This window comes from Anopheles bellator, chromosome 1, assembly GCF_943735745.2.
Source record: "Anopheles bellator chromosome 1, idAnoBellAS_SP24_06.2, whole genome shotgun sequence".
Lineage (NCBI taxonomy): Eukaryota > Metazoa > Arthropoda > Insecta > Diptera > Culicidae > Anopheles > Anopheles bellator.
This window is the reverse complement of record NC_071285.1, coordinates 43,148,256-43,169,202: the sequence shown is the minus strand read 5'-3', so window position 1 is coordinate 43,169,202 and position 20,947 is coordinate 43,148,256. Positions and strand designations below refer to the sequence as shown.

General features: G+C 47.8%; 3 protein-coding genes across 3 annotated transcripts in view; 2 read left to right on the top strand and 1 right to left on the bottom strand.

Moving 5' to 3' along the window:
- The first annotated feature begins 8,033 nt into the window (after window positions 1-8,033).
- Window positions 8,034-13,907, top strand: LOC131214155 (LIM homeobox transcription factor 1-beta). The gene is made up of 4 exons (XM_058208543.1): window positions 8,034-8,142; window positions 11,760-11,964; window positions 12,686-13,440; window positions 13,511-13,907. The coding sequence occupies exons 1-4, from the start codon at window positions 8,034-8,036 to the stop codon at window positions 13,855-13,857; spliced, it is 1,416 nt and encodes a 471-aa protein (XP_058064526.1). The 3' UTR covers window positions 13,858-13,907.
- Window positions 13,908-14,065: 158 nt separating this feature from the next.
- On the bottom strand, window positions 14,066-15,043 carry LOC131214173 (U6 snRNA-associated Sm-like protein LSm2). The gene is made up of 3 exons (XM_058208558.1): window positions 14,970-15,043; window positions 14,835-14,902; window positions 14,066-14,754 (listed from the first exon to the last, which is right to left on the bottom strand). Exons 1-3 carry the CDS (start codon window positions 14,970-14,972, stop codon window positions 14,538-14,540), a joined length of 288 nt encoding a protein of 95 aa, XP_058064541.1. The 5' UTR covers window positions 14,973-15,043; the 3' UTR covers window positions 14,066-14,537.
- A 564-nt stretch (window positions 15,044-15,607) lies between these two features.
- LOC131215650 (uncharacterized) overlaps window positions 15,608-20,947 on the top strand; it is a 22,680-nt gene continuing 17,340 nt past the window's right edge. Inside the window, exons 1-11 of the mRNA XM_058210041.1 lie at window positions 15,608-15,658; window positions 15,954-16,975; window positions 17,055-17,145; window positions 17,208-17,358; window positions 17,432-17,608; window positions 17,678-17,826; window positions 17,909-18,850; window positions 18,922-19,045; window positions 19,169-19,345; window positions 19,436-19,611; window positions 19,693-20,787. Coding sequence (XP_058066024.1) covers window positions 15,608-15,658; window positions 15,954-16,975; window positions 17,055-17,145; window positions 17,208-17,358; window positions 17,432-17,608; window positions 17,678-17,826; window positions 17,909-18,850; window positions 18,922-19,045; window positions 19,169-19,345; window positions 19,436-19,611; window positions 19,693-20,787 — 4,155 coding nt within the window. The remainder of the gene's footprint in view (window positions 15,659-15,953; window positions 16,976-17,054; window positions 17,146-17,207; window positions 17,359-17,431; window positions 17,609-17,677; window positions 17,827-17,908; window positions 18,851-18,921; window positions 19,046-19,168; window positions 19,346-19,435; window positions 19,612-19,692; window positions 20,788-20,947) is intronic.

Genomic DNA, 20,947 nt, shown 5'->3' with positions numbered 1-20,947 from the left:
TGATTTCTGGTTTCTGATCAAAACTTTAGTTAACTAAATGGCTCAGCCGAACGAAACAAGTGCTGGCGTTTCTTTTAACGCCAGCTGAAGTAAAATAAACATATTCTATTTAAAAAAAACAGGTAATGTGGCCAATTTCGCACTCCAACGGTCCAATATTAGACCTATTAAAGTCAATCAAAGCACTAAACATCGATGACTTGTGCCAAAAGATTCGTACTCCTGTGGATGCAATCTTCCATCTATCCAGCGATGACTCCTGAATTCTGATGGCTACATTGTTGTGCAATTTATTAAGTTTTCATCCCGATCTCGCATAAGCCACTTGAAATGCCGTAAATTAGCATGTTTAGTGGCAGTTTTTACTGTAAGCGATAATCCCTCCTGCAAACAGAATGTTAAACAGTTTGCACCAACAGAACCAAAAGGACCTACCCCATGAAAATAGGCGTTTGGGATTCGCCTGACCAAAGATGACGATTCCGCCAATCTTTGATACCAAAACACGCCAGCCACGTGTCAACAGGTACCCGAGAGGTTTGCACGCGACCACGCAACGCACGACCCGCCCAGCGATCCTGCTCGGTGGTCGCATGTTGAGCAAACATGTTTCGGATTAAAAACAAAACAGAAAGCATAAAAAAGCACCATCAACAGGACGGCCACCCTACCGAGCGTGCCGGTGCCGTGAAGATGATCATTTCGTCATCTCTTTACTCGATCACTCCGACTCGGCCCTCTTACGCGCGATATTTTCACGGCCGACTACAGCCGTTGGTCCCCTGGAAACCCCCGGTCCGGTCGGTGAAGATTTTCCCTCGAAGATAATGCCACCCGGGGCCCTCGTTTCCCGGCAGCAGGCAGCATTTCTTCATCCGTTAAACTGTTTGTAGTTTGCCCTCTGATGTATTAATTCCCTCCTGCTCCGGTTGAGCGGCGCCGGCGTCAGGTCACGTGTCCGATCACCCAGGATCTGTAACACACCCGCCCCACGCAGGGCAGGGTGGCAGGACGCTTGTTGCAAATTGTTTGCCACCGAGAGGGCCACGGTTAGATTTCGGTTCGAATTGATGCAGCTGAGCGGACGGATGAAAGCTAATAGTCGGCAGACGACCAGCGGATTGGCCCGCCCCAGCTGTGCGATTGCCCCGAAGGACGTCCCCGAACGGGATCAATGAATATTAAATAATGAAGTCGGGAATGTGTGAAATTAAAAACGGTGGAACGTGCGCCATTGTTTACGCATTTCGTCGCCAACGGTGACACGTTTTCCGGGTCGCGAGCTTTCCATTTTTCACCGAACCAACGCCCTACCACGCGGTTTCCTGGGAACGTACCTGTGTACCTGCGGATGGTGTTGCACCGTGAGATATGACCGTGAGGCCCCAGTGAGAACGGCGGGCCTAATATGGCGACATTACTACTGCACAGAACAATCTTTGTTCAAAGATTTTGCTTCGTGAATTCCACGATTTGTTGAATTCCTGTTTGGGATGCTTGTTGGCCTTCTCAACCCAGGCACCAGGTTGCAACATGTCTGAAGTAACTGTGCTACTAAATTAACTATCAACAAAAGGAATCGTAATAAATGATGATGATTTTAACATCTTCATCAACTAGCGTATCGTATCAAATGAAACCACACCGTACATTTAACATACATGTAGTTATTATCATGGGGCTATCAATACTATCTATCAATCTATCAATTAAATGTATTCAAATATAGATTCACTAAGCTCTCATCATTTTTCAAAGCTGCATTATCTATGTGAACATTTATTTAGTTTATTTTGGATAATACTGATACATTATTAGCAAAAATACCCTTTCATGCTGTATGCTAGATTTTCGATGGCAGCAAACAAAAATAACTAGAAAATATTCTTTTAAACTTATGAAAAGTAAATAATTTCCTAGAAGCACTAAGAAAAGTAATCTATTCACAGCTATTGACGGTTGGCACTTTCGGCGTTAACAATGAAGAATTCGCTCTTGGCGCAATTCCGCAAGGAGCACTCGTATCCATTTGCCACCCGAGATCTGGGCAGCTAATTTTGCTCGCGGCAACAAACTCCTTATGTTTTTCCACAATCAGACCGCAGAAGAGCGGGGCACTTGTGGCCCGATGGTCGACGCGAATCGCTAAACGCTAATTAGCGCCAACAGAAGCCGATTGTTTGCCGAGCCCACTGTTGGCGCCGGCACTGATGGCGCCGATGAAACCGATAGCCCCGTCCCCGGAGGGTGTTTACCAATAACAGATTTGAAGTAGTGGCTCGAACACGGTTGAAAGACTCTCCTGCGAAGGACATCTCGAAAAATAATAAAAACACAACCCCGGTCGGTCGAAAAGGGGTGAGCACCGTGCCCGTGCGTGCGTGAGCTAATTGACAGACGACAAACCGGAAAATCGGCCCGAACGCCACCTCCGGTGCGCAACAATTCGTCCGAGGTCCTCTCGGAGCCCTCTCCATTCCAAAGCCAACGCAACCGACTTCTTGTGTCGGTTTAAATGTGGGAACAAAAAAGTGTGTGCGGTAGAGAAGGGTCCCTCGAAGGGGTCCCTTAGTAATCGATCCGAACGGTACCCGCAGGCTACCATTGAAGGACCTCATTCACTGGGGACTTTACATTCTGGTTACCGGATAGCCAAACAGATCATTGCAAATGAAAATACACAGGGAACACTGTTTACCATTTGCTAGATAATGTTGACACGAAAAATCGGCTTTAAACATTTTATATTTTAGATTATTCGAACTTACATTCGATATTTTGCTATCTCTTTTTTCGACCAAAGGTACATCAGGAAATGGCATCGTGCAGCAGCCACAGGACCATGATGCTTTTTAAATAAAAACCCCGATTGACACACAAGGACCACGAAGGAGCTGCCCGGTCCGAATGACAAGAGCCGATGCTAGTCAGTGAACCGTGGGCACGACCCTGTCGTCGGAACCCGCTGGCGTAAATATCCTCTCGAAACGATTGAAGAATCAATTTCGGAATGTTTGCCCTCACCTTGCCGGCACCGCACCGCAAGAGATCGAAAGTGCTTGTAATAAAATGGCCGTCCGAAAAGGATGCGCCACCAGTGGTTTGTTTGTTCGCGCAACCTTCCAGCCAAAACCACTTTCAAAACGGCCCATTAATCCGTTACGTACAGATGTTCCCGCAACCCGTCTGGGGTCAGACGAGTGAAACGCAATGAAAGGACCTCACCAGCCCTGCCTGCAAGTCTTGCTCAAGTGCTGATTGTTTGACGATTTATGACAACGTATTTATTCAGAGCGGCAGAAGATTGTGCAGATTCTCGAGTGCAGTTCCGGGTGATTGGCGTCCGCTGAGGAACTGGGATGGGTTTTGAGCTGTAAGTTCCAGTTACGTTTCCGGCACGTGGTTCGGTCCGGCCACTCATCCGCCTGTATGGCATTCCGAGAAGGGCCAAAAAAATTGGTAATTAATTGCAACGTAATGAGAAATATTCCCCAGTTTTTTGCTACTGCATCCGGGCAGCTGAGTTTACGCAAGATTTACCACAATTCGGGATAGAAAAAGCTACGATTCCTCGGAATACTTTTCGAAATTCCTTCCCCTTGCGGTTTTGTTAGCGGATTCTTTCGTAAAAGAGATAATGAAGGAGCAAAGTGCAAGTAAAAAATGTTTGACGACTTTCGAAAAACATTTACCCTTTCGATGGTGGTTTCTTTTTTTGTTAAGATTTCATTGTAACTAATTAACTTCGGCGACCACGCGCCCGTGGTACTACTTACCACAATGGGCCACTTTGCACTCTTGCTGAACTATTTAGCAGAATGCTCTCACATTTTTTTGCATCACCCTGTTTGAAAGTTCATTCTTTGGCAAACTGCACGAATTCGGCCGCGCGGTGCGTAAAGGATAACTTAAATTATTTCCTTTCCCACAAATTATGCAAATTTCTGAGCAATACAGTGTTGCGTCTCCAATTTCTTGTTGTTTCTTTCGGGAAGGAATCCACTTTTTGAAGAAAACTCATTTGAAACCTTTGCTGTCAATGTTTGCCCATTGATCAACGAGGATTCCACGTAAGGATTTTCAGCACGGCGATACGACCTCACCGATGGGTGGGTGAACCCAAGAAAATTAATTAAAATATGAGATCTGCCACCGGAGCTGCATCAAGGCGACGAATGGAGAAAGCGAAGCATTAAAATTTCTGGCTCCCGGCGCGGGGTGACTATCCAATATTGACACCCGATGAATATTTATGGACGTTTGACACATTTGACACACAGCCTTCAGGCCAAAGCGGCAAAGCAAAAGTCAGCCGGGCAAGTAAACCGCACCGAAATTTATTCCAAACAGCTTTTAACCAACGAACTGCCAAAAGAAACCTCTTCCTCTGGGGCCTGCGACCCGGCTAAATGGGGGCGACCGATGACGGAGAAGAAAAAATCCTTCCTCCTTGAGCGCGTGAGACGGGGGCCAGAATCATTCTTTGGTAAATTAATGAAAATTTATACAATATTTCTCCAGCATAACTCCTCCCGGTTTTCCGACCGACGGGATCGTCTTCGTTTGGCTTTCCTGGACAAAGGTTCACATTTGCATAGTTTTTCAATTATTATCGCCCAGATTGTGGAATGTTTCTTTTTCTGTCCCCCGGGTGTCTCTCATTTCGATACACCGTATTGAACATGCTAATTAAAATTGGGACCCAGCGATTGTGTAACCGATCGATCTAATCCGACCGCATCTGGTGCCCGCGACCTATCGCCGAAGTACAACATTGCAGCACCAGCAGGTTCAAACGGAATATGTCCTGGACCCTCGGAAGATTGTGGTGGCAAGTGCACGCCGGAGGTTTAGATTAATTAAGCGACGCCTCTTTTCTCAAGTATATTATTGAAAAAGTGTAATTGCTTCAGGCGCAAAGTTTGGCAAACTGATTATTAGTCAAAAATGAAATTTCGGCTCAGGATCGTGCTGAGGCAAGTAACCATGCCAACGACTATAGGGTTTGCCAGTCTGCTGGAGCCGAAATATCAATTATTGTTGAGTAGTAGTCCCCAGATATGAGAGTAACAAAATTACGTGAAAAGAACTACGCTGCTTCTCGAACCGTTCGTGACCCTTTCCTATTTGGTTCTAACGATTCGCACCGTAAAATGCGTAATTTAATTGACGTGTTGCAAGTGTAATTAACTTCTCGCCCTTTATCGGCTTGAAATAGGGCATGGTGCTGTCTTCTCTAGAGCATCAAAAGCGCTCTTTGGACATCACTTTCGGGGGCGAAAGCCTCGTTATTTTCATTCGAAATAAAACATTACTAGCGCGCTACTAGTGCCACTAGTGTCCGGAGTGAGAGTAGGCGAGCGAGTTCAACATTCCACGCAGAGCGCACCGACCGGCCAAGTGTCATTCCTTTCTGCCCGGGACCGGGGTGCTAACGATGCGTACTTCACCGTTTATCGCCCTCATCATGGGCCCCTTGTGCACTTCTTACGAGAAAGTAAAAATAAAAGGGCTTCGTCCGTGCGTCGTCAGCCCGCTGTCAGTACAGTTACCGGACTAGCTGGCTAGCTGGCTGACTGGCTGGCTGGGGGCTCCGGGGTGTCAAAATCGCAGCGCCCACCGTCGTGCATTAGTCTCGTCCTGGCGTCGTGGAATGCAGCGCCATCGTCGACTCCGCGTCGTGCCGTGTCGTCCCCGGGCTCCCCCGTGCTGCGAGTGTCAATTTCTGCTCTCTACTGCTACACTCCACTTGCCACTACCGAAAACGACCCGCCGAACCGTGATGTGGCGTGGCAAAATTCTTTCTTTTCTTAGTACGTCCCGGCGTCGCGATGTGCGTCGTTTCCCGCGGAAACCGTGTCCCTATTGCGAACCCCGAAGCTTGAGCTTTATTAAAAAATTACAAAACCCTGTCACCGGATGAAAAAGGCGCCAAAGGACCTCACGCACGGGAGCGGAGCAATTGAATTCGAAACGTGCCACTTAGGAGCGTAGCGTACAAGAAAAAATCCCTGCCACGTTGCAGGACTGGCATTGAGTGTATATTCGGGGAGAAAAAATTAACTTCTTCCTTGGCCACGCGCGCGACTGTCGCCCACGGAAGACGTCAATGGGCGCGGCACAGAGAGGCCCAATTCTCTTTTGCGCCTTTTGCGAATCGCCACCATCGCACGAAACTGTGGCTAAGGCACGGGCAAAAATTTATTTGTTTTTGAAGATCTGTTTAACTTGCAGCCCGTAAACAATTGGGTGTTTCAAGTTCAGCCAAAGTATGTTATCGGGTCAGGGCAATGGGCAACGGAAGCTTGTAAACATGCTTCTAACGTATGATCGATCGTACTGGATGTTTGTTGATTTTACAATTCTTTTCGCAAAGTGTTCTCAAAAATTTGGGCCAATCTCTTGCATCTCACTGGTGGCACATTATTGGTCCGTGCGAAACAGATGTCCTTCGCCTTCGCCACAACACCTACAGAAACGGCGGGATCATCGTCCTGGAACGAATGGAACGCCGGAGGTTGACCGGAGGTTGAAGAAAAAAGCTGACTGCAACATTTTTGCCTGAGAAACGGCGGTCTTCGCGTGAGTGGAATACATTTCCCGGAACATATCCCACCAACATTCGAGCACACAGTTTATTATGCTCTTTGTTTTAAAACATTTTATTGTGAGAAAACTGCAATACTGGGCTTGGAATACATTTTGGGGGTTTCGCATTTGATTACAAGAAAATACTCATTTTCTTCATGTACTGGCCATTTTCTATTTCATCAGCCTCACGGCTAGAAAAGGTCAATCAACTCAACCCTGCCAGCGCGCGCGGGCTAGTCAAAACATTCCAAACGTTTACTCTTATATTATCGCTCGTGCGTCTAAAAGTGTCCACCGTGGGGATAAATCGAGAAGACAAACAACACGCGCGGGCGCCGGTATCGGGGGCAGCAAGAGAAACGACACACTCAACCCACGGCCAACCCGGTTCCGGAGGGTGGGCAACCACCGGCCACCCACGGCAAGGACATCAAAATGAAGGAAATATGCCTGCCTGGAGACATTTTTATTACGGGGCCGCCCGCAATAAAATACAGTGCCCCGCAGAACTCAGAGGCCCGTGGCCGGGGACAGATCAGGCAAATAAAGCAAAAACAATGCGCTAGTAAACTCGGACTCGGGCTGCCAACCCTCACACACGCCCAAGTACGGAACACGGGAGGACCCGGGAAAAATGACGGATCCGATCCACTTGCGCAATAATATTGGCCTCTTGCGTGACGTGGCCATCCCGATCCCGGTCGGAAGATAAAAGAAGGCAATAATTTTCGCGTTGCTGTTTGCGAGTTTCTTTTTCCCCGTCGTTTGGTCACCAGTGACAGCAGTTTCCGAATCAACCGATTAGTGTCCGTCCGTCCGCTGGTGCGAAAAACATCGAAAAACGCCGCCGAAATTGAAATGTCGCATCGAAACTCAGCGGGCGTGGCCTCGTGCGGCAGTGTAGTGGTGTGTCGTGGCTACGTTGACGCACACGCATGCGCTGTCACCCATGAAAAGATCGCCACACAAAAGGAAAACCCAAATACACACAATCACACATATCGGGGTTCCCCTTGGCGCGGTTCGAGGATCAAGCTTTTCCGGTTCACCGCCGAAAACGGCACGCGGACCGCACAGCGGTGATCACACGCGTTTCGTCGTTCGCCACGGTTGTTCGCGTTCTCGACGGTGGAAATCACGCAACGAAAGCGGAAAAACGCCAGCCGCAAGTGTTTGTTGCGCGGGGCAACATTTTTGAACGCCATCAGTTCCGGTCAGTGAGGCGATCCTGGGAATGTGTTTAAAACGGAGAAACACGGAGAAATGCAAAAACAAAATAACGGCATGTGAAGTGTCCCTGTAAACGCGTAAGCAATTGTTTTGTTTAGTGTGACACGCAACAGAAAGTGAATAAACAAAGAAGTGCTTCGAAGCAACCATCTTTGTACAAACACCAAATACGACGACCTATCCCACGGACACGGAGCAGCGGCTTATGCAATATGTTGGAGTTTTACCATAATCTCAACATTAACTCCGGTCTGCCGCCAGCACCGCCACCGGTAGACAGCAATGCAAAGGATACCAACGGCATGCTCGACGAACGCACAGGTGAGGTTTGGGTTCTAGTGGCCGGATGGTTTGGAGTGGTCAAAACGGTTGTCCCTTAGAAGAACTCGGAGAGCGATGGAAGGACGGGCTGTCTGGGTTGGATTTGGTGGTTTGGTGGTTAATTAGTGGCTGCTGGCCTCAAAGCGGCATTCCGTTGGGTAGTGTTAATTTTAAATGCCCTACGGCAACGTCAACGAATGGAGCACCAAAACATATCTCTTACATCTCAAGAACCCAATAAAATGGGAAACTGTAATGAGTAAAAACCAGTTTAATTATAGCTCAGTTCATAAAAAAGGAATTGGCTATAAAAAATAAAAATTAGTATCCCATTCTCCATTTTGATTGGTCATACTCCCTACAATAACATACTTCTCAAAACTATTGTTGTTTGTTGTAATTTATCATTGTTATTGTTTCGCGAACAATTTCTCCCAAAATGTTTCCTACCAATCGTCGATCGGTCCATGTTTTTTAAAGACAATCCCTCCGGATTCGATCTGAAGAATGTATATAGCACAACTTCAATTTCGTTTCGAAACAGGTCGATTTGCTTCGATTTTGCCACAATCACGCACGTCGTCTCAAACCCCAATAAGTTTCGATCGGAAAAACAGTCACAGACCGTCGCAAGTGAGTCGGATTGGGTTCCCTCTCGAAGCCAAAAAGTTCGCCATGCCTTAAAAAAGGGGATTTCCTTTTTATCGTTAAGAAAATGGAATCCCTAGGTGGGAAAGCGCATGCGAGAAAACCAGTTCGAACGTGCAGGACATTCGGGGTGCGACAAGGACGCCTAGATTCCGTTCGATTCCTTTCACCACGGTGGGGGACGGGCGCCATTTTCGGAGGTCCTTTAGGTAGTATGCGACCCTGGGGGGGAAAGGAATCCCAAACAGCTCTGTGGCCCAAGTAGATGGTCAAGCACTTTGTCCTACTTGAAGGAGGCTCTCCGAGAGCGTCGGGCACGTGGCCGTGGAAAATTTGTCCTAATAGTATCTCTCAACCTCTCCAACCGTACCCGAAGCTTGGTGGTGGCTGAAAATTGGAAACTTACCCATGAAAACCGGGCTCTTACCGGGCTGTAACGTTAACACCCGATTAAACACTCTAAAGCCCAGCGCAGCGAAGAACGGCGGCTCGAGGATTTGAAAGTTCAACTCGAGAAACCACAACCGCCTAAGAACGGACATCCGGTGAGCAGAGGAGGTCCTCCTGAATCCTGGCGACCCGGTGGTTGAGGTGGACCAACCGAGAGCACATTAGCGTGGAAGTAAGTGGCCAGTAATCGATTTTCGCTTGGCTGGGTTAAAGTTCTCCGTTTTCGGCTCACCAGAAACCCAATCGGCTTCCGGTTCCGCCCCATCCATAATCGCTGGCCCGGTACCGGTGTAACTGAACCGAATTTACCAAACGCCACATTAAAGTGAAGCAGGAACAGCTTGTGCCCCTTTTGGAGGATGGTTTGGATGGTGTTCGTTTTGGAACGTTAAGGCCATTGATTGTTTTAAAAACCATATTTTCCAGTAAACTCTTGCAGTCCAGTAAGCTTAATCATCGTTCAAAATCGAGCAACATGTGAAGATATCGAACATTGATTAGATAAAAAGAAATATCTATACACACCAGCGGTGGCGGGGGACAAATAATTAGTGGCTTTTTTATCGTGCAACCCACGGGAAGCGAAACATATGACCGAAATCGATTAAACGGCGATAGCTGTCGGGCGGTGACCGAGCTTCCAGCAACCCCAGCGTTCCGCGGTAGTGCGGTGTTGTTTTTTGTGATTTATTCATGATTTATGGGGCAACATGGCTGCAACACACCGCACCAACCCTACACTTGCTACAACCTCCCCGTGGTCCCCTCCTAATCCTTTATTGGCCAGCCAAATGAAGCGATGCTCGAAACATCGGCGTCAGCCAGTGTTCAACAGGCTACAGATAAGAGGAAAAAATATCAGCCAAACTGGTGCATTTGTTTGCATTTCCACCGTCGGCAAACAGTGCGAAGCGGCGGTGTCCACACAAACAATATAGGCTTTTTATTTGACCCCGAATTAGATATGTAGTACATTCGAATACATTCGTTTGCCAGCACTACCTTCATCATGGAACGCGGTTCGCCATTCTTTAGTAAATACACACGTAAAAATTGGGTGCAACAGGCCGCTAGTCATGCAAATCGCATTTTATGATTATTTAATTTCCATCAAGTTCTTGTGAATTAAAAGAAACAAGGTACAGTTTTTCCCACTGTTTTTAAATGTTATATGTTTAAGGTTTTATATAATATGTATTTTTATCATGTGATTATGTCTACAAATTATAATTTTGGAACATTTCATCATGACTCATCCGAAGGTCTCCATCGATTAGTTGTTTCTTGTGGAAAACCCAAACATTGTATCAACATGAATGTAAAATATTAACAGAACTAAACACAGTACATACCCATTTGCATTAGCGCCACCACCTAATAGCTATTACTCAATCATTCGTTGTTTAAGTTTGATCCGTTTGAATTATACGCAACATTTGTTTTGGATCCCCATCAGCAATCTCTGGCTGCTGGTTGGCCTCGAATAAAAAATAATTCTAATCCTACCAAGAGTCATAAAAAAGCTCCACCCTCAAGGCTTCTCAGTGCCATTTCGGAAATTGCTGGCTCATAATTTTCCATTTCAAAAACACATTTCGAATGAGAAATGACTGTGTACTCATAATTTAACCAGTTGATAGATGACCACCATTGTCCCCAATGGCGCGGCCATAAATGACTGGGCAGGGCCCTTCCCGGCACCATGGAATACATCCCGGGGGAAGGAAATGCTGATGGACCAATGTTGCTGGATATGATTTGAGCGAATTTGAGAAAACACTAGAAACGAAATGGATTCGTTGGGACTTGACAATGTCCACATTCGGATTGCAATTGTGCGTGCCAGATTTTTTCAGTACACGAGGGCACATCCGATTAATTGCTGCAGGTCCAAATATTCTAACTGGCGGCGGCTATTCGTCATCAGCCTAACTTTGCAATTTTTTTATTATGACTACAATACTGACCCTTTGCAATCAATTTACGCAAAGTATGCCCATTTTGTGCCATTTTTTGGGTGTGTTTGAAACAATAGCCATCTTCAAGTAGAATTTACAATGGCTCAATTTATTGTAACGGCAAATCGGGAGCAATGCATCTGAGCACACAAATAATCAACGAATTGCTGGGTGTCGACCAAATTTGTTCAATCAAATACATACCGTCCGTAGGAGGACAACCCAACGGCGGTTACATAAAAATACAGGTTACCGACAAATCGGCGAAATTTGTTCGTTGGCGCCGCTTGCTTTCCGATCCCGGTACATCCGGTCGGCTCGGGTCACCCTGCTGCCAAATCAACCCAAACCCGGGCAAACGTTCCGAAATGCACCGTAACCGTTACGACCGAAAGCCATTTCGAATTCTACAAGTTTTTCTGTTGTTGGGATCGTTGTTATAGCAGTTGGTGGGACTTTGTAAAATATATAGATACTAAAATAAACGTATTCTTTCGTGTCCTTAACTTATGTCCAACATTATGTTTGTTTCTTTTTTATGCAACTCCGCCACTGTCGTAGACATAGTTGGTACGATCAAGAGCGAAAAAACGCAGGAAATATGCGAGGGATGTGGCCAAAAGATAAAGGATCGCTACTTCATGAAGCTCTCCCCGGACCAGTTCTGGCATGAGCAGTGCCTTCTCTGCTGCATATGCCGCATTCAGCTCAACCAAACGTGCTACACCAAAAACACCAAGGTTTACTGCAAGGACGATTACTACCGGTACGTACTCATAGCATGGCCACTTTAGAGGGCCAGTTTCCATTCTCGAAATATAAATCTGATAATTATGAACTAAAATGCTTCGTAATCTAATATACCAGTTAGTTAGTTATTTTTGTACTAAATTAAATTGTTGAACTAAAGAAATCCTTTACAGAATTATTCATAGCTTTAAATAGTACCAAAATACTTTCGTCGCTTACACTAGTAAGCATTTTCATGCATAGCATTGATGATAACTTTCCACTGCGCGCTACGAAGCAGAACATCATGCAAATGCATTGGATATTGTTAGAAGTCCCCGATTTGTTGGGTGCAATTCCAATTAAAACATCATGTGAGAACATGTTTCACACCTCAAACACCCCGAAAACCGATCCGCGGATACGGAGACGGATAGGAAAGACCTGCGATACGGCATTACGATAACCGTCACTGGCGACAGTGTCTCAGTCATCCCGCCGACAAAATCCGGTAGGACCAGTTACCATCGGCTACGGGGTGCCGCCAACGTTGGGTCGGTCGATAGCATAGGAAAACATAACGCACGCAACCGAGAAATTCGGGTTTGACGAGCCTCACCCACGGCGAAGACATTCCGCTTGCTAACGATGCATTTGGTGGAAATTTGCAATTAACTGGAACTTACGGTCCCAAAGATTGTAGACCTTGCGCTGAGTACGAACTAATGCTTCTTTTTGCTCTCCTTCGTTCGGTTTAGAATTTTTGGTGTTTCCACGCTCCAACAGCAGCAGCAGCATCAGCAGCAGTCCCAGCAGCGCGACTGTTACGGTTGTGGCGAGCGCATTGCACCGAGCGAAATGGTGATGCGCGCGAAACATCTGGTCTACCATCTGCACTGCTTCCTGTGCTTCACCTGCAACCGGCCCCTTCAGAAGGGCGAACCCTTCTCGATCCGGGCCGGCAAGCTAATCTGCCAGCACGACCTGGAGAAGGACTTTTACGGAGCAGCGATGCACCACCATCACGGCGGTGCCGGTGGAGCTTCCGGACCGGGAGGACTACACCCGCCACTACATCCTGTGCACGGGGCGGCCCATCTGTACGGTGATGACGATTACTTGCTGGAGGACGGGCTCCGAACACGCGACGGACGACGAGGACCGAAGCGACCACGCACCATCCTGACTTCTGCCCAGCGTCGACAGTTTAAGGCATCCTTCGACGTGTCACCGAAACCGTGCCGCAAGGTTCGCGAAGCACTGGCCAAGGACACGGGGCTCTCGGTACGGGTGGTGCAGGTCTGGTTCCAGAATCAGCGAGCGAAGATGAAAAAAATTTCGCGCAAATCGAAAACGACCGGTAACGGAGATGGCGAGAAGAACCACTCGGACAAGGAGGACAAGTCGATCAAGCTGGAATCGCCCAGCAGTGACCACAGCCACTATCTGGGGCTTGACAGTTCGTACAGCTCTTCCAGTCAACCGCTCAATCCGAACCTGCCCTACTCGCCAGGTATATCCCACGAAGTTTGTCGCAAAATTGCGTCGATTTAACCAGATCAAATCACCACTTACCATTGCAGACTTTCCCGACAACTCCGACGCCAGTCTGTGCAGCTCGGACATTTCGTTGGATGAAAACTTTGACAATGTCGACGAGACGACCTCCGACACGATGTCGTTACAAAACTTGGACCTGCAAACTAACCTCAACAATGGCGGTGGGCCCGGCACGGGCGGTTTACAGTGCGCCGGTGGACTAAACGGCGGTGGGACGACCGGTGGAGCACCGCATCCGCAGCTAGTCAATCACAACAATAATTCGATCAATCCGATGGCTATGGCGGGTGTTGCCGGCAGCATAACGCACATCGACAAGCTCTACCTGATGCAGAATTCGTACTTCAATTCGGCACAAATTGAACAGTGATCCCTTGCCACGGAAGTCAACATCCCCTAAAACTAGTCAATCGAACAACGCCGGGCCGGGTGCAAACCGCTCGGTGGTCCTTGGAGCTTTTCGTTAAAGAAGGACGGGAATGAATGAATTTGTATCTGAAAACAGAAAGGCGTGCGATTCGCAGGTGAACGCACAGACCAGAAAGAAAAAAGGCGTATTCTTTATGAGTTTACTGTGCACAAAATTTGTAGCTACTCCTGATTTATTGTTGTTACCGAGTTTTTCTTCTGGCGTCTTTTAGAAACATTCAATGTACAACAGCATTTACACCATGCATGAAAACTGCATTATGCATTCAGACAAGAGCAATTGTGAGGCAAGAGAAATGAGAAACCGTTTATCCATCTGGATCGGAATAAACCAACAAAATGCGTTAATTCCATTAATTGATGACATGTTGAGTGCTATTTCCCCAATGTTACTCTTAATTGAATATTACGGACACGATCGAATAGTTGGACAAACGAAAAAAAGGTCGGCAAATGTGCGGCGCAACGTATCGACTGTTTTAAAGTCATTTTTAACTGAGACCCTGAGGCTGTTACTAGTTTCAACGCCATTCATTTGCAACTTCAACGTAACGTCTAGGTTGTCATCATTCGAAAATCCAGTCAATTATCTTATCTTATCACGTTCTATTGGCGTTTGGCTTATCTCACACTCGTTACGGCCTCCTTTCGTGCGGCGTCTTGTAACAATTGGGTGTCCACTTCCTCGCCGGGCAGCTGTACGTAGCGTACGACGGAGCCACGAATGAAGCAATTCTTTACTGAAAGCATGTGCGGGTATTTCTCCGGGTCGGTCACACTGATGTCTGTCAGCTTAATATTGAGATATTGATCCACCGAGTGAAGGGTTCCGCAAATGCTGAAAGAAAAACCAAACTGAGTTACAGAGAGCGCCGGTCTAGGATTGCGTCCAACGGCGGCATGGAAACGGTGGTTTACCTAAGATCGTTTTTCAGCTCCACAACAACGTCCTTCCCCACGAGCGATTTGAAAAACGAGTAGAAAAGCTGGAAAAGGTACATAATACAGTTAATTTTTCTCACCTTATACACACATTTTTAAAGTAAAACCTACCATTTCGGCTGCAGAGAACGCTTAAAAAGAAACTTGTTTTGGTAGCTTTGCCGAGTGCAGAAGAAACTGACAGCATCAAAATTGCACACACTTTCGCTCCAGGCGATCAGGGCGAAATTGGCTGCAAAATGGAATTCGCCCCATTCACTTTCAATAAAAAATTCTTCGAATGCGTAATATAAAAGTAATATCGAAAACAAACCTTTATCGAAATACCTTCTCTGCTTGAATCTTAATCTATATATTATCTACACCCCATCATATGCAGCTTTTTCGAATGTATAATAGGCTGTTATACAACTAGCGGAGTTTGTTTTACATTTATTTTTATTAAATATGTCTTTTTAGTTTTCCTCTAGCTCTCTAGTCCGTGATGTCAGCAAAATGGAGAATTCATCAGAAACTGAAGTGATTTCAAGTGCGCAATTTCTGCCGACCAAACGCGGTCTCGGCGCAGAGCACTGATTTTCGCCCCATTTGCGCGTAGCGATTGCGGGCGAAACTTCACATCACACAGATTGTCAAATAAAAAAAACTAGGCAGCAAAAAAATACACTCCGAAAAGCAATATGTCAAAGAACAGGATTTTGGTAAACAATCAAAGAAAATTTTAATTTTCTTAATACGTTCCGGCCCCGATGGAAGTGAAAATGCAGCACAGATCCCGCGTTCACGTGTTCCAGATACAGGTGGGTACGCTGGTTGCGTTGTCCGACGGCGGGCCCCTCCCGACGCGATGCTCGAGTGGCTCGTAAATTGGGTCTCCTCTGCAGTGGAAAGCAGCTACTAATATTACGTTTTTTTTTCTTCTTTTTCGTTGCGCTCTCTCCTGCTCCCCTTGTTCGCAACTTGTTTGGCGTCGATGGCGGGCAAAACTCGGACACGCTTACCCGGACAAAATGGAACCACTGGCCACCCGTAATGCGATGTGTGGCGTTGTTTCGTTTCATTTTCTGCGCACTCATGCTCCGTTGCACGCCGCAGGTCAAAGCGCTGATCAAAACGCTGAAATGTCTACAGTCGGACGATAAATACCAAGCGCTACTGTTTCTCATTTCGGCCATCAAGCTGTACGTGAAAATCCTGTACACTGACTGCCAGGAGCGTATCTACAAACCATCAATACTCAGAGAGCTGCACAATATCGAGAATGTGATCGTGGTGAACCTGCTCAAATCGCGAAGTGCGGCCGCGTCCGGGTCGTCGTCGGTGGCCACGGGCCACAGCACCAGCTCGTCGTCGTTTGCGGCGGGCGGTAAAGCATCCTGCCTCGACATCAGTAGCACAAGTGTACGCAGCGCGGACCTATCGATCGGTGGTGATGGGTTGCTGCTGCTGATGCGACAACAGCAGCAGAACAGCAGCGCGCCACTAGCTCCTTGGGATCTGCGGGGGAAACTATTGCGCGGCAACCTGTTCGATGGACTGTCACTGACGACGACAGGTGGTGCTAGAGGTGCTAGTGGTTTGTTGCCGACAGGTGGTGGCCGACAAAAGTGGTTAGGCAACGTACGAATGAACCGGGCGCTGGTCCGCCTGATAGCGAGCCATGATTTTAAGTTGCTATTTAACATGTTCGAGCAGAGTATCTTTCCGACGTGGAAGATCTACAAGAATGAGCAAATTTTCGTTCGTAAACGGCCCGCGCTCACGACTGTAACCGTGCGCACCTCGCTGCCCGCCCTCTGTTACGAAGGCGGACTGTCGCACTCACCTCCGGCGACGTACATCAAGAAAGAAGAGTTTGACTTTGATCCACCCTACTCGATGGCGGACGATCACTGCTTCGAAGAAATCAAGGAGGAGGACGAGGATCTGCTACTGATGAAGGAGGAAGACTCGATCGACAACTCGAACGAAATTTTCTCCGAGGAGGAATCGTCCACCAACAACACCTCGCTGATGCTTTCCTCCGACACAAATACGCTCGATACCAACGACTCGAGCATGGTTTCACACGAACGGAACAAGGAACAGGTCTACCAGTGCTTACTGTGTGATAAAAGGTTGGTGTCCTTCGCCTGATGCCTGGCGTGGGCACACCAAAACACTTTCTTATGTTTGTGTCTGCGTTTCTTCCCTCAGTTATAGGAAAAGGAAATCTCTCGTCATCCATTTTAGCCACCACCCAGGCTTCTGTCCCGATTGTGGCAAACAACGCGGGGTCACGTCGGAGGTAAACTACCAGCATGAAAATGCCTCGAGTGAATGAATCACTGATTGTTTTATTTCCCGTAGGAAATTGTGGAACATAATCGGATGTATCACAAAAACCGGCCACACATATGCGAACACTGTGGCGAAACGTTTACGCGGAACCAACAGTACCAGATTCACGTGGAGGGTCATTTCATCAGCAAGGCGAGGGTAGCGGAGCAAAATTGCAAAAGTAAGTTTCTGATCCTCGCGCGCTCGATGATGATTGACGTACGATCGGCTTTAAATGGTTTCGTTTCCCTTAGAAACCCACAAGTACAGCTGCAAGACTTGCAGTATCGTTTTCAACAATCAGAAATATCTCGAAAAGCACATCCAAAAAACGAACCACCAGGCGGAGGGTTTGGTGTGCGACATTTGCGGTGCAATATTCTGTAACAGTATCAAGCTGAGCCAGCACGTTACCCGTTCGCACAACAATGGTATGTTTTGAAAAGTAGCTTTTCCTGCTATCAGTTCTCACGGTTGGCGGGTTTTTGTTTCGTTTGCAGTGTTCACGCAAAAAACGAGTCTCGAGCAAAGTTTGTTGCTGCAGGGAACGAGTGTGGCGGAGAAAAACTATCCCTGCGATCAATGTGGTGCTTCATTTCTGTCGCAGCCTTCGCTGCGAGAACATATAAAAATTGCCCATCCGGTTCCGGTAAGAGCCCGTTCGATTAAAAATGAATGTCCATTTGGACTGTTATAAAAATGCTTTGTTTGGTTTCGGTGCAATTTTGCAGGAAAATAAATTCGAGTGTAACATCTGCAACAAGGTTTTCGCTGCCAAGCGGTCCCTAAAACGCCATAAACTTTGCCATTCAAATGAAAGAGCCTTCCACTGTACGGTGGAGAACTGTAAGGAAACGTACAAAAACCAATCCCATCTGGCACGCCACATGAAAGCGGCGCACCAAATCGACCCGCCATCGAAGCGCCTACAGAAGGCAAAAGCGGTGGCTGCAGCGCTTGCCACTTCCTCTGCGTCCGTACCCGAACCGCTCACCAGTGGTGACCTTTTCGGGGGCCACACCGCTGACGCTCAGATGGGTGGATCGTGCGACTCGATAAAGGCGACGAGTACATTGAAAAAATCACTCGGTAGCAGCGAAAAATCTCTCGGTGACAGTAGCACTAACTTCAGTGACAATATGTCCGCGTTTAATTACGAGTTTTCGGACACGACCGGCGGTACATCGACGCCAGCAATACCGACGCTCGAGCAGAATATGCTTCCGTCGACCGGTATTATGGGATCGGGTCCTGGTGCTGGTGCATCGATAGCCAGTAGTCGCACTGCAGCTTTAACGTGTACGGTGCCCGGTCAAGGCGGTGCTTTCAATGATCCGACAATAAGTTTCGCCAACAGTGGAAACAGCGGCAACAAGCAGCAAGTTTCGCAGCAGCAGCAGCAGCACATCGGATGGCAGAATCTCGAGTTTAGCTCCGGGACGCATCGACCAGGAATCCCGACTGGTGCTGGCGCTGGTGGCATGCCTCCAATGGACCCGTTGGCGATAGGTCCGGGAAGCTTTATGGACGGGACGCCACATCACCAGCAATCGCCCCACCATCAACATCACCATCCTCACCACCAACAGCTTCACCACGGTGGAAATGCAATGACCGGAGCACCAAGTGCTAGCAGCGGTTTTATGGTCTCCAGCGGTCCGAGAAGATTCCCTGTAATACGCACGGACACTGTAATTGTCTTTCCATGCCTCACATTTCATGTTTTCCCAATTTTTCTCCTTAGCTTCCCGAGAGCAATTTCATCTGTGAGCACTGTGATGAGACGAACTTCATCAATGCTCAACAGTTTCAGCTGCACCTTCAGGACCACTTTGCTGGCAAGGAGGGCAAAGAGCATGCCAACAAGAGTAAGACCAACAACACTATAAAATTTACTCTAGTTTCAGTCAAATTATCGTACCTACCCATAAATGTGTGAAATGAGTGATGTAGAAATAGTATTAAGAAAATTTCTATTTTTGTTCCCACAGAACTCCAACGGTTAAACTGTAAAACATGTAGTCTGGTGTTTGCTACTGGAGCCCAGCTCGATCGGCACATTCAAAAGACGAACCATCACACCGAATGCATCGCATGTGAGATTTGTAGTGCAATATTCAACTCTAATTTAAAGGTTTACCAGCATATGCTGAAATGTCACAAAAATGGTAGGTCCCTTCGGGCAACCGATATTCCGAAAAGTGAGGACGCTAAAGTCTGACTTCATTGATTTTATACATGCTTCATGCTTCCTACAGACGTATGGTTCGCCTGTGAACAGTGCTCAAAGGTTTTCATCATGAAACAAGACTATGACAAACATCAGCTGGTGCATCAGACGGTCACGGACCGGTCGATCATCTGTGAGCACTGTGCCTCATCCTTCCTTACGCAGGAAGCACTGAAGGAACATATCAAAATAGCACATTCGATGGTAACTATCCCCGGATTGTAATATTGCACAGAAAACGACAACCGTAACCACCCTTGTCCTTGTTTCGTCACAATGTTGTAGGACAAAAAATACAAATGCCCTATTTGCAATAAGCTGTTCGCTGCACGGCGCTCACTGAAACGCCATAAGCTGTGTCATGAGGAGGAAGCTGCATTCCGCTGTTCGGCCGAAGGCTGCAGTGAAGCGTTCCGCACGGCAGGTAATCTGGCCAAGCACAAAAAGATGGCCCATCCGGCAGGCCTCGCACCGGCGGCAGCAAGTGTCGCTGCGTCCATCGATCCGATTGGCGATAAAATGGTCGTCGGAGGTGCAATGGGTCAGGGTACAAGTAAACTTCCAAGCGGACTAGCAACACCGATGGCAGGAACCGTTGGCGCTGCGGTGGGGGTTATTGGCGGCCCCAATGCCTCACCGGTGGCCACAAACGTTGGTGCGATGAAAACGCTCGAAAAGTCCCACCCGGAGATGATGGCACGAAGCGGCACGGGATCGGGCATCATGTCCCCGGTGGGTCCGGGCGGAAGTGGCAATGTCGGTATGATGGGTCTGGCCGGGCCATCCGGTGGCATGATGACCAGTGCATTAGGGACCGGTGGCCCAGGATTAAAAGGTGAACGATCGTCCGCTGGCAATATGATGGTACCTCCTTCAAGAACGTCCAGTGCTGGAAGCAATGCAGGCGGAATGAGTGGCAACAACCCGTCCGTGGGCAATACAACCATGCTTTACAATCCGTACGAAGCCATGCACTACAATAGCAGCGTCCTAGGTCCGCCTGTTCCTCAACATCATCCGCGCTATCCGCAGCCAACACACTCACTCCATCACTCACCATCACAGTTTGGTGCTATGACAAACCCCGGCACCGTTGCGACTGCTGTCTCCATGCACTACGGTTCTCCAGGTCACGGCTTACGAACTGTTTCGAGTGGTGCCGGTTCGGGAACAAATACTGAACAGCAGCAAGCTGTCTCAGGCTATCGGATAACCGACCCTTCTGCTAACGCTGCTAGTGTCGGAGCTGGTGGAAGTGTAGCAAACGCGGCCACCAATGTTCCGTACAACTACGGTCAGGTTAATAATCAGTTCGATTGGCAAAACATGGAACTCGGTGGGCAGATGGGGGTTGAAACCGATCTAATGAGTGGAGGCACTGTGAGCGGCGGAAAGCGGAACTACCAATCAATGCACGAACCTTCGGCTGGCGGTCCGACAAGTGGATTCTTATCCGCACACCAGCAACAGCAACAGCAGCAACAGCAGCAGAGGCAGCAGCAGCAGCAGCAGCAGCAGCAGCAGCAGCAGCAGCAGCAGC

Coding starts and splice junctions, on each gene's coding strand:
- LOC131214155 (XM_058208543.1), top strand. CDS start 8,034: ATGTTGGAGTTTTACCATAATCTCAACATTAACTCCGGTCTGCCGCCA. Junction 8,143..11,759: donor CATGCTCGACGAACGCACAG/GTGAGGTTTGGG, acceptor CCACTGTCGTAG/ACATAGTTGGTACGATCAAG. Junction 13,441..13,510: donor GAACCTGCCCTACTCGCCAG/GTATATCCCACG, acceptor TTACCATTGCAG/ACTTTCCCGACAACTCCGAC.
- LOC131214173 (XM_058208558.1), bottom strand. Junction 14,755..14,834: donor GAGCTGAAAAACGATCTTAG/GTAAACCACCGT, acceptor TTTTTCTTTCAG/CATTTGCGGAACCCTTCACT.